Here is a 13,266-nt window from a genome sequence, read left to right as displayed (position 1 = left end):
TATTTCAGGATAACTTGTGAAGACGCTCGTACAGACGGCACCGGTTGTGATGACTCATTGTTACCAGAGCAGGGGCCATCTCGTGTACACGAAGTGGCATGCGAAACCTCAACACAACTCGAAAATCAGTGAGTGTTACATTGAAATGTGTCCGCTACAAATGTTCAGGAATTATAATTTTGAAATCGAGTAGAAATATTCCTGCAATTAGCATTAGGTATATTTTAATAGACATTGAAAGCGAATCATTAAGTAGCTTCAAAATCCAAATACCGGAATACAGATAGTCTGTAACAATACAGACCTCACCGACTAGATATGGTCCAGATTGTTAATACTAACACATTTGAAAAAAAACTGACTAGTTAATGAATATGTTGAAATTTTGTAAACCTGTTACTTAAGATGATTGGTGATGTAATAATGTCTCTTGGAAACTACATAAGATTTTAACTGCTTTTATTTCTCCATAAATTCGCAAATCACCATGGCGGCCATTTTACGATCACGATTTAGTTCTTAAATTTTAAATTAGTTTATTTGTTGAGAGCCTGGTACAATGTATCTGACCACAAAAGCGATCCGAGCCGCGTAGTGTATACTACTGCGAGGTTGCCGAAGTAGGCTCGGGTCGGGACGAATTTCGCTGTGAAGAAACAAAGGTTTTTAATACATAGAAAATTATCCCAAAGCCGAAATTTGTACAGTAGTAGAATGAACATTTCTTAGTAACACGTCAAAAGTTTAAGTACTGCCGCAAACCTTGTGTGTCACACCGAAAACGAGCAGTTAAATTTTTTTGTTACGATCCACAATAATGGATATTGCAAATGCAGTTTATGGAGTAGACAGTCAGTATGGAACCCAAAATAATCTAGAAACATTGCCCTATCTGAGGATAGTGATAAAAAGCACAAAGTTTAAACATGTTTCTATAAAATAGACCTTTTAAATCATTAAAGTTAACGAATTCAGTTTCATTCAATTTTAAGGAAATATAAATACATCTTACATAAACTTAAAGAGCCCAACGTGGAAATCGCTTAAAGTAATCGTTGTTGCATATTTATTCATCTTTAAATTGGTATTTTTTTTAAGTGTCTCATACAATTAGTGTGACTACTAAAGCGATCCGAGCCGCGTAGTGTATACTACTGCGAGGTTGTCGAAGTAGGTTCGGGTCGAGACGAATTTTGCTGTTAAGAAACAAAAATTTTTAATACATGAAAAATTATCCCACAGGAAAAATTTTGTACAGTAGTAGAATGAACATTTCTTAGTAACACGTCAAAAGTTTACCGATGAAACCTTGTGATCACATCAATAAATGAGCAGCTGAGTCCTTAAAGGTAATTTCTACAATGATCCACAAAAATGTTTCGTAAATTTAATAACTTTAATACTTTTTTAAGTCGGTTCTCATTATGGCGCCAAAGTAATATAAAAGAATGTCCTACATGGTAACTGTGATAAACACCTCAAAGTTTAAACGTCCTATTATTAAATTGGTAATTTTAATCATAAAAGGTAAGAAAAAATATATTTTTTATAGAAATTTGACTACATGTTACATAAATATGTTGAGCGTAACGTCAAAATCACTTCATAAATATTGTTTTTTTTTTTTTTTTTTTTTTTTAAAAAGGTTTAAATGTGTATATTTTGAGTGTCTGGTACAATAGTCTGACCACTGATGTATTTCAAGCTGCGTAGTGTGTGTGCAGCAGTGTTAAAGTCGCTCGTACTGGGACTTTTTTGCTCCAGAAAACTAAGGTTTTTAATGTATGGTAATTCCAGACTGAATTTTACTCTGAAAGAATAAAAGTTTCCTAACTGCAAGTGATTTTTGCTGCAAACGTAGATAAAAATCTTCCAGGATGCAATTTGCTTAGGTAAAAATGTTAGTATGATCGACTCTTTAATTTCTAAATTATAAATAAATAACAATAGAACTTCCCGGAAAGTTGTGATAAACTGACGATATTGTGCGAGTAGCAGACCCGTACGTGACTACAGAGAAAGGCTATTTTCCTTGACCGTTAGGATTTCTGGGACGAACACCCTCTCACAGCTGGGGTCATAAAATACGGTCAAACTCTTGCAAAAACATCCACAACCGCTCTTTGCCACTAGCTATTCAACGAAGTAAGCTAGGCGCAGCACTCCAATGAATTAACTTAGAAAAAAAAATACTAAATATGTAATTCTATCAATACATTTTACAACACAACTTATGTATTATTTATTTTCTGGAAAAAAATAATATTATCATACGAATTATGTTTAAGAGTGACAAAACTCAATAAGCACATTAACGGTGTATCGTTTTCTTCAATTGTTATATAGTAAACTAATTTCATACAATTAAATATATATATATTTTATAATATAGGCTACATTAAAATTTTGCACAGTTCTGATCTAAAATAATATAATGTATTAGAAATAAAAAATAATTATATTTTTGGTATTAAAATAATTTTTAATAATAAATTTTTTGTAACAAAATACGAACACACATATATAAAACCAGAGGTCCTCTAGAATTTTGATTTACAAGTTCCAAGCAGAAATTGTTTGTTGTTAATTTTATTGTATCAAAAATCATTCATATATAAAAAAAATAATATGTATATCTCAATAGATGTAACATGAATACACCCTATCATATGCATTAAATATATTTTAAGTAATCCATAAATAAGACCAAGTTTATTGAGTGTCGCAGTACGCAGCGTGTTTCAAAGCCCGCCGGCCATGAAAGATCAGTACGGCCGCAGTACACTGCAACGCTCGGGCAGCTTTAATGAGGCAACTAATTATGCTAGACTCTTTATAAATATACTATCTTAAAGCTAAAAGTATAATTAAAAACATTTATTTAGACATTTTTTCGCATTGGGCTCTTCAAATCGGTGTAAATCGTATTTTTATCTGGGTGGCAAAGATAAAAAAAAATATGTCGTGAATTAATCGCTTTATATCATATATATTAAAAATTTAAATTTTTTCTAACATTAATAGGTGTATTACAGTTTCTAGATTATTTTGATAAGTTTATGGACAGTCTAAATTAAAAACTGTATAAATGGGTAGCATTTTAATGGACTGACGTAAGTTGCTGTCACCTAGGACTTAAATGCAAATTTTCGGTGATAACACACAAGGTCTACAGCGGTAAACTTTCGGTATGTTATTAAGCATAGTCAACTCTACCACAGTACAAAAATTCAGCTTTGGGCAAATTGTTCACAGGTTGTCTTGGTTTCCTGGAGTAACACGAAAGTCTACGCGGGGAAGCCAAGGGCGGCTACCTGATCCGAGAATGAAGGATAGGGCGAGATGGGAAGCGATAAGAGCTGGTTGGGTGTCCGTGTTGGAGAGAGAGAGATAGCGAGAGAGAGAGAGAAAGGCGATATTGTGGAAGACCTTCGAAAGATTCCCGCTAGATGGCAGGCCTCAGAGCTGCAACATTCGACAACCTCCCCTCACAGATGCTCTCTCGCCACTAACTTGCCAAATCTCACCTGCTAGCTTATATACGTGCTGGCTGGCCATACAGTAGTAATAAACAAGCATTTATGAAACACTTAAGCTCATTTCCAACAAATTCTGACGAATGACTGTTTTTTGTCCTGCACCAATCCCCTTAAGGTGAGTTCCATTTGCATACCTGTTTTTCATTTGTTACTCTATGGTAATAAGCTGACACACACATTCAAATTATATCCAAAGTTCTATATTTCTTTGGTGTAAACATTTACTTCTTGATAAGTACATCCTAGTGATACACGTATATCTAAGGTGTATTTGTCCATAGTTTACTTTACGTATTTTAGTGATGAAAAATGTACCGACAATGATTTTTCGTACAGTGGAGATCTAGGTGGATTAATTTCTCAAAAATGAAAACAGATATTCTGTAAATTTAAACAAAATGTAAAATTAATTTTTGAAAATACCAAAACAAAAAAAAAACAAAAAAAAACAAGAATTGCTTGTTTAAATAATCATAGTCCGCACAGCTTTAAGGTTATTGGTGACTCGTGATTTGCCGATGAGACTACAGTTGGTCTGAAACAGTAACAGCCCCATCTAAACCACTCGCGCACTCACCTTCCACTTCTGGAAGAGGTCGGCGAGGAACCCGTTGACGGCCTTCTCGAAGTACAGGTCTCCGTGGATGTCGAAGTCCCACATCTCTGAGCTCATCTGGATGAACAGGTACACCATGCTGGTTGACGACCTGAACACCACCTGCATCAACCAAGACAGTGAACGAATGAATCAATGAATGTTAGTATGTTTGAATGAACGTAATACCTTGCTGATACCCGGGCCATGAGAAATACCCGGGCCATGAGAAATACCCGGGCCATGAGAAATACCCGTGCCATGAGAAATACCCGGGCCATGAGAAATACCCGGGCCATGAGAAATACCCGTGCCATGAGAAATACCCGTGCCATGAGAAATACCCGGGCCATGAGAAATACTCGGGCCATGAGAAATACCCGGGCCATGAGAAATACCCGTGCCATGAGAAATACCCGAGACATGAGAAATACCCGGGCCATGAGAAATACCCGGGCCATGAGAAATACCCGAGCCATGAGAAATACCCGGGCCATGAGAAATACCCGGGCCATGAGAAATACCCGTGCCATGAGAAATACCCGAGACATGAGAAATACCCGGGCCATGAGAAATACCCGGGCCATGAGAAATACCCGAGACATGAGAAATACCTGGGCCATGAGAAATACCCGGGCCATGAGAAATACCCGGGCCATGAGAAATACCCGGGCCATGAGAAATACCCGGGCCATGAGAAATACCCGGGCCATGAGAAATACCCGTGCCATGAGAAATACCCGAGACATGAGAAATACCGGGGCCATGAGAAATACCCGGGCCATGAGAAATACCCGGGCCATGAGAAATACCCGTGCCATGAGAAATACCCGGGCCATGAGAAATACCCGGGCCATGAGAAATACCCGTGCCATGAGAAATACCCGTGCCATGAGAAATACCCGGGCCATGAGAAATACCTGGGCCATGAGAAATACCCGGGCCATGAGAAATACCCGGGCCATGAGAAATACCCGAGACATGAGAAATACCTGGGCCATGAGAAATACCCGGGCCATGAGAAATACCCGGGCCATGAGAAATACCCGGGACATGAGAAATACCTGGGCCATGAGAAATACCCGAGACATGAGAAATACCCGGGCCATGAGAAATACCCGGGCCATGAGAAATACCCGGGCCATGAGAAATACCCGGGCCATGAGAAATACCCGTGCCATGAGAAATACCCGGGCCATGAGAAATACCCGGGCCATGAGAAATACCCGTGCCATGAGAAATACCCGTGCCATGAGAAATACCCGGGCCATGAGAAATACCCGGGCCATGAGAAATACCCGGGCCATGAGAAATACCCGAGACATGAGAAATACCTGGGCCATGAGAAAAACCCGGGCCATGAGAAATACCCGGGCCATGAGAAATACCCGGGACATGAGAAATACCCGGGCCATGAGAAATACCCGAGACATGAGAAATACCTGAGACATGAGAAATACCGGGGCCATGAGAAATACCCGGGCCATGAGAAATACCCGGGCCATGAGAAATACCCGTGCCATGAGAAATACCCGAGACATGAGAAATACCCGGGCCATGAGAAATACCCGAGACATGAGAAATACCTAGGCCATGAGAAATACCCGGGCCATGAGAAATACCCGGGCCATGAGAAATACCCGGGCCATGAGAAATACCCGGGCCATGAGAAATACCCGGGCCATGAGAAATACCCGGGCCATGTGAAATACCCGAGACATGAGAAATACCCGGGCCATGAGAAATACCCGAGACATGAGAAATACCCGGGCCATGAGAAATACCCGTGCCATGAGAAATACCCGGGCCATGAGAAATACCCGTGCCATGAGAAATACCGGGGCCATGAGAAATACCGGGGCCATGAGAAATACCCGGGCCATGAGAAATACCGGGGCCATGAGAAATACCGGGGCCATGAGAAATACCCGGGCCATGAGAAATACCCGTGCCATGAGAAATACCCGGGCCATGAGAAATACCCGGGCCATGAGAAATACCGGGGCCATGAGAAATACCGGGGCCATGAGAAATACCCGGGCCATGAGAAATACCCGTGCCATGAGAAATACCCGGGCCATGAGAAATACCCGGGACATGAGAAATACCCGGGCCATGAGAAATACCCGGGCCATGAGAAATACCCGTGCCATGAGAAATACCCGGGCCATGAGAAATACCTGGGCCATGAGAAACCATGAGTGGTGATGTGAGAATGGAAAATTGTTATACAGTAGAACTTCACATATCCGACCATGACGGGACCGGGCCATGGTCGGAACGGCCAAAAGGTCGGATATCCGTAGGAGCAAAAAAAAACGCCTTTCCCAGCTATACAGTTTGTACAGTAATACAACTTTATTTGTAAAAATGTTGCTGTATACATTTCGAACGTTTACTGTTGTTAAATTATAGATGATAAGATGAATACAATGTAAGCAAACCTTATTTAAAGAATTCAATAATGAATTTTTGTTTCTGTTTTGCCAAACTTGATTATGCGGAAGTGTCCCTCCACTTTTTTTGCCCATAATACGTTATGTTACGTTAAAAAACATAGAACAGTACAAGATTATAGTACGAGCACATTCTACACCAACAATCACGTCTGAACTTACAGTTTGCGACACGAAGACATGTAGATGCGTCACTTTTTCAAGTCTGAACAGGCTCGCCAACCACGGAGACTAGGTCGGATATCCGGAGGAGTCGGTTGTGGGAAGGTCGGATATGAGGGGTTCTACTGTACTGAACAGGCAGGGTAAACGGGGGGTCAATTTTTGTTTAGCGACATTGCAAAAAAAAAAATAGATTTTGGAAAATGGTGTTTTTCAACATTCGTAGACCTTCATCTACTCACCCTAAAAACTACGTTTGAAAATTCCTACTGGATTCTGAGAATTAACATTTAGAGGTGAAGTGTATGAAAGTCAGAATACCAATCAATAGCGCCATGTTAACTAGGTATGTGTGTGTCTCTGTCTTGCAACTACTTTTGTCAGGTGTGGTAGTTTATTAATAATGCAAATATGTAGTTACGTACATAATCTAACGGGTGTTTTCATGATTGCAACCACAAGCACAGTTAATCAAGTTAGCCAGTGCAGTAACGCGGCAACACAAATTGTGGGTCCCTACGGTGTTTGCTATAGTGACGTAAATTAATACTGTGCTTTAATAGCATAGATGGGACTATTTTTCATGGTTGTAGAACCAAAAAAAAATTTGATTCGAAAAGTATTTTTTTTTGCATAGCAGTTGTACTATAAATTTACCAAAATGGGAGTACCCAGAGAAAACACGTTCTATTTGCATTAAATCTGGGTTCGACTGGTTGGTAATTGACCCGGGAACACCTCAGTGAGAGACGAGTGATCTAACCTCTCGGCCACCGATGTCCCAAACACAGGATGTCTAGAAATGCCTGGTGAAACAATTTGAGGACATTTTCAGCAGCTTTTAGTAAACTTTCTTTATAACTTTTCTTTATATCTCAGGGTGAGTTGGAATATAATAAGCAAAGTTAAACACAATACAGAATGTCCCTAAAAGAATATCCAAGTTTCAATGGGATATTACAACAGTTTAATTTAGACTATTTACAACAAAATAATACATCAAATTGAAGGTAAACTAACCTAGTTTTTCTTACAAATGTTCAATATTTGCACCTTTAGTTATATGGCACACATCCAACCCAAAGTCCAATAATTCTTCCCACACTTTGGTTAACAAGTCCGGAGTAATGGGAGCAATAGCCTATTCAATTCTGTGTCTCGATTGACAGCAAACAACCATGTAAAATGTAGAACATATCTTATACTAAAAAAAAAAGTAAATACTTATGTATTAATGGTTCTTCACAGTAAAATACATAGAAAGATCAATAAAACAATATTAAGTACCTTTACATAAAAATGATTTACATAAGTTTGATTTTTAACATAAAATTTATACTTCATTAAGAATAATATTAACATACCTAATAATTTACTGTCATTGTAATATTACCACACAAAATGCAGTGATGTGCAAGTACATCCAAATACAGTATCTAAGTCCTGTAAAAATGTCCAGTTATTTTTTGCAGAATATAAAAATTTACACAAGCATCCAGCAGTGAACATTACCTACTTTGAAGACTTGCAACTGTTACATTGAAAGAAAGGCAATCAAATATAGCAAAGCTGTTACAATTTAAGGAATAAAGATATTCTCGTGTTATGAAAGTGCTTCGAGCATTATTTATATCATAATCTTATTTCACTTCCGACTTCTAGATTGTAGTGTATGACAAGAAAGTGTGATTCGTTGATTATTTGTAATGAATAATTAATTAATATTTTGGTTTTTCAATACCGTTATTATATGGTAAGAATAGCAACAACATTTTGAAACTATTTACTGTTAAATACGTATAAACTAATGTTGCAACCACTGGACTACGTAACACGATCGGACGGCATCAGCGTACCTTGGTGTCGTCGGTGATGACGCCACACGCCACGCGGTCTCCCTGCGACCACATCTCGTACACCTGACAGCGGATGCTGCCCCCGCAGAACTCAATCTTCTTGTTCAGATACACACACGTGTTCGCCTGCGGGAACACGCGACAAACATGTTACACGTACACGTAGCGACCAGATTGCGTGGTAGTTTGCGATAACAGTATAACACTGAAAAAAATACAGGTTGAGCACACCTTAAAAAAATTTAAAAAAAATAAAACTAACGGCGTGGACGATTTACCTGAAACTTATTTCAGCCAATAAAAATTACATGAAAGTATTTTTTTTTTTTTTTGCAAATTTTTCGAATTTTCGTTTGTTGCAGGTTTTCTCCGCTATGAGCAGCTAGTGTTAATAATGGTGCCTATCTCACAGCAGAAGAGATAGTGCATGCTTCAGTTAGAGATAAAAGGCTGTCGGTACCCGTCGCGCAACGTTAATTTCGCAGGCATTTCAAACGCAAAACCACCAAGCCGGTCATCCGTTTACATCCGACACAAGACATTTCAAGAAAAAGGACGCACTTGCAAAGTCAAGGCTCGTAGTCGGTCCTCTGTGCCCGGGAAAGATGTGGACAGTGTTCAAGAATCATTTTTGCGTAACCCACGGGAATCAACTATCTAAAATGGTTGCTTGGAGACAGATTTATTCGTTTTTTCTCAAAACTGGGTTGCTTGGACCGAGGCCATTTTAGCATGTGCCGATTCACGTGTAGAAAAGGAAATGAAGTCGAGTAGAGCAACCCCCGGAGTGGGTACACGCGGCTTTCAGTGTAACAGTGCCCCCGAGGCTTCTCACCAGACTGTTCTTCAGCCGCCACATCTCGCTGCGGCCCATGTACTGGTCCTTGAAGGTCAGCTCCACCGAGTCCAGGGACACGTCCGCGGGGCTCACGATGTTCATGCACACGTCCGCGTACGTCCGCAGCTGGAACGTCGTCGCGATGCTCTGCTCCACGCTGATCGTCTCTGGAGCAGCGAGAGAGTTTCGTTCTCGCTGGTGGTTCTGCCTCACGCTCAGATTGCAGTACACCACACTCGTCGAACAGATACCACCAGCCTCGTATTTATTACACCATCAATATTTTTAAAATGTTTTAGTTTAACAAAAATTTTTTATATTCCGAATACCGTAAGATTGTGTCCTTTGATAATAGTACTTATAGTAGTTTACATTCTGACAGAAAAAAAATATATAGGTAATTCTAAACATCAATTAAGATTTCACAGGAGAAACCATTTACAGCAGTAGGTCACGATTAACTATCAAGGTGTTCCATTAACTATGCGCTGTGGTCAAAAAGAGCTTAAATTTTTAATATTAAAAAAAATAAAATATCCCACAGCAAAAACGGTTGAAACCAAGATGGCCTCTTTCAGTTACGTTTTCTTAGAAGTAAGAATATTATCAGGTGATGCATTTGATGAAACACAACAAGAATGTATTCAAAATTTTCCTTTACAAAATAAAGTTTTTTCTAAGTACATTTAAAAATTTTTTTTCATTATATTATAAGACTGTGTCTAAAACATTTATGCTCTATGTGATATATCTGGTAACTGAGCTCATCGAAACAAGGACGGTGCCGATAGCTGAGATGAGACGGTGCATCGGAAAGAGACACAAATGGCCGCTAGAATGCACACTGCGATCCCAGGATGAGACGCCACAGCTGTGATGCCCGCGGGCCGGTGCGGGGGCTCGGGCGACGACGAACCAGCGACCAGTCCGGAGGCTGGAACGCCTGGGTCGGATCAGGAGAGCTGATCCTGCGGTGGCCGCCGAAAGAATACTGCCTTCTGCAGTGCTGAGGTGGAGGGATCACACAACACCCTGTCCCTGACCTCACGAAGGACCCCTCGATCCAGCCGGGGATGTGACCTAGAACCCCTGGGCCACCAGTCCAGGGCTCCCTCCACTGAGTCGACAGGACGGCAAACTAAATGTGTGTGTGGGTGTATATATAGTAAACTTTCATTCAAAACATATATATATTATAAATATACATATAAAACTGTTTATATATATATATATAAATAAAGTAAACATTCGTCTGTTCAAAATTTTAATCTCCGAAAGTTCTTCACTGATTGCTTTGAAATTTGGACACAATTTTGCACTTAAATACACACGTGTTTTTATATACCTATGTCACACCTGTGACAGGTAAAAAGATAGATACATAAAAAAATATAGATAAGTATAAACATTACATTTTTATTATGTTCATTGCTACAGTGACATATATAGAGATATAGAGATATACATAGTTGTAGGTAACTAAAGGAGCGAGAGATAGTTATAGAGGGATATATATATTTATACACACACAATTATATGTAAATATGTATAGGTAGATAGTTATAGGGAGATGGAGAAATATATAAAGATTATATATAGAGAGATACAGATAGATAGAAAATTAAAGAGAGAGAAAGATAGACAGATTTTTGTATATATGTACCTACTTCAAAAAAATTACAAGAAAATTGAATCAGGCACTGCAACGCATGCCGGGCACTATCTAGTGTAACAGGATAACTCATTCTCACCAAATAAAAATTTTTTGTTGATTAAATAATCTTTGAATTTACCGACAATAATTAATGCTCAGCTGCTTTTAATTGTTTATGTACTAATAAAAAAAAAAATTACGTTAGATGTAAGATCAGTCACGGGAAGAGATAACGGTAAGGAGGGGGTGTGTTGACATTAAACAATAGAAACTGGCGCACAGGGCTGACGAGGTGGCCGTGTCTGAACCGGAGCGAGCGCTGCCGGGCCAACGGGGAAGCTCGGCGAGGCGGCGCGGGACTCACCTCGGCTCTGGAGGTCCTCCTTGAAGGACGTGATCTGCAGCAGCAGGCGACTGAACTCATCCTCGGGGTGGTATATCTCCACCACGTCGCCCTTCTTTATGCCCGAGAAGTCCTTCGGGTTGATGATCAGGTCCTCGCCTGCGAAACAAAAAAAAAAAAAAACAATCACTGCATCATTACTAGGGACCGGAAAAATTGGCGGGTTCAATGACCTCTAGGATGAACCCTATAGTTCTACGTACACTAGGTCTCAAATGTCACCCACTCATTAGCTGCTATCATGTGAGACGTCCCAGCGTAGCAACTTGTGATTCGATAAAGCTTTGGTTGGGTGTTTCTCATTGGTCCAGAGTCATCCAGGTGAGTTGTGAACCAATAGCAGAGGAAGCACGGAGGTATAACAATTTAGATTTTAGCCTATTGTGAAATGAACTCGCAAATTTTTCCGGTCTCTAATCATTACTGATTACCTGCAAAAATATGGCCATGTAACATAATTTTATTTGGATAACGTCGACATTTAAGACTGTGGAACATGGCACAGACCAGAAATATCAGGTAGTGATGGGAATTTCAAATTTTTTTATTTTTTTTTTATGGGGAAGAGGTTGATACAGGAACGTCTATAAAGCTAAAATAAACCATTTTCATAATTTTATTTTTAAATTTACTGAAAAGCCGCCAATATAGAAATTGACTAAAAAAAAAGTATTATTTTCTTTATGACAGAATTAAAAAGAGGGGAAATTTTTAAGTGTATCAACTACAAAATTGCATATATTTTATGGAGTTGAGCTGCCCAGAAATACAACTTGCATAATTAGGATCCGGGTTCAAATCCTGATACTGATTTTTCTGTTCCTGTGGTTCCCCGAATTCACACCAGGAAAAAGCTGGAATGGTTTATTATAAGTTACGACTGTTCATTTCCTCATCAAGCATGTCTAACTTAATGTTTCTTTTTTTAATATATGCTGTCTGGCCTACAGCTGTGCGCCAAAGGCCATAGGGTCATTTCTTTCTTATTCCAAGTCTTTTATTAATTCATCGATAAAATTGCCGTACGTAGAATAACTCCTATGCCTTACCCGGGTCTCGAACCCAGAACCCCTCGCACCGTGAGCCGGTGTACATCCGACTACGCTACGGAGGTCGGCTGTCTAATGTATTTCTGTTGACGAGGCGTTAACCAATAACGAGACACATATATATTTTAAAAATTAAATAGTAATGAAAAATTATTATAGTATTACTGACCACTGAAACCCCTTGTGTGAACAACAAGTTTGAATAGCTTCATTTTATTTTAGCATGGCTTTATCAAATTAAACCTCCAAGAAAATATTTATTACATAATATTTACAAATACTTCCAAAATAAGTCAAAGATAATGACTGCGTGCTCATAGAGTTGCGTGCTAACTACTGCACCAATGATGTGGAGAGCACAGGCCGTTATGTGTGCTCAACACGTGAATTAGGACAAGTGTAACGAACAAGTGCCAAGTAGAGTAGGTCGGGGCAGTGCACCGAACGACGTGACGCTATAGTCACGGCCGGCTGTGTTGCACGAGCGCCCGGCCGGGTGTGGCAATGTGCAATATGAACATAGTGCACATGCAATTATAATTAAGGGCCGTATTCCAAGACACAAAAATAAGGGTTTAGGTGTTGAATATGCGATACCTGTACCCTAACCATATTCCAAGTGCACGATAGGACACGGCCAGTACCTAATTTTTAGGGCACTGATTTTTGGTGTCCTATCTGTTGCCGTTTCGTTGCCAAAACACGCGCATGCGC

At 39.6% G+C, this 13,266-nt stretch overlaps 1 protein-coding gene across 5 annotated transcripts in view; it reads right to left on the bottom strand.

Annotated features, from left to right (window-relative positions):
- The window catches only part of LOC134540856 (GATOR complex protein Iml1), a 146,379-nt gene extending 133,529 nt beyond the window's left edge, over positions 1-12,850 (bottom strand). For all 5 annotated transcript variants that reach the window (XM_063383859.1, XM_063383861.1, XM_063383863.1 and 2 more), the window contains exons 1-5: positions 12,722-12,850; positions 11,465-11,602; positions 9,444-9,613; positions 8,609-8,734; positions 4,117-4,257 (exon numbers count right to left, since the gene is read on the bottom strand). In XM_063383859.1, coding sequence (XP_063239929.1) covers positions 4,117-4,257; positions 8,609-8,734; positions 9,444-9,613; positions 11,465-11,602; positions 12,722-12,764 — 618 coding nt within the window. In that variant the 5' untranslated portion in view covers positions 12,765-12,850. The remainder of the gene's footprint in view (positions 1-4,116; positions 4,258-8,608; positions 8,735-9,443; positions 9,614-11,464; positions 11,603-12,721) is intronic.
- Positions 12,851-13,266: the final 416 nt, after the last annotated feature.

Source organism: Bacillus rossius, chromosome 17 (genome assembly GCF_032445375.1).
Source record: "Bacillus rossius redtenbacheri isolate Brsri chromosome 17, Brsri_v3, whole genome shotgun sequence".
Taxonomy (NCBI): Eukaryota; Metazoa; Arthropoda; class Insecta; order Phasmatodea; family Bacillidae; genus Bacillus; species Bacillus rossius.
The sequence above is the reverse complement of the archived record's forward strand: the minus strand, read 5'-3'. Positions and strand labels throughout refer to the sequence as shown.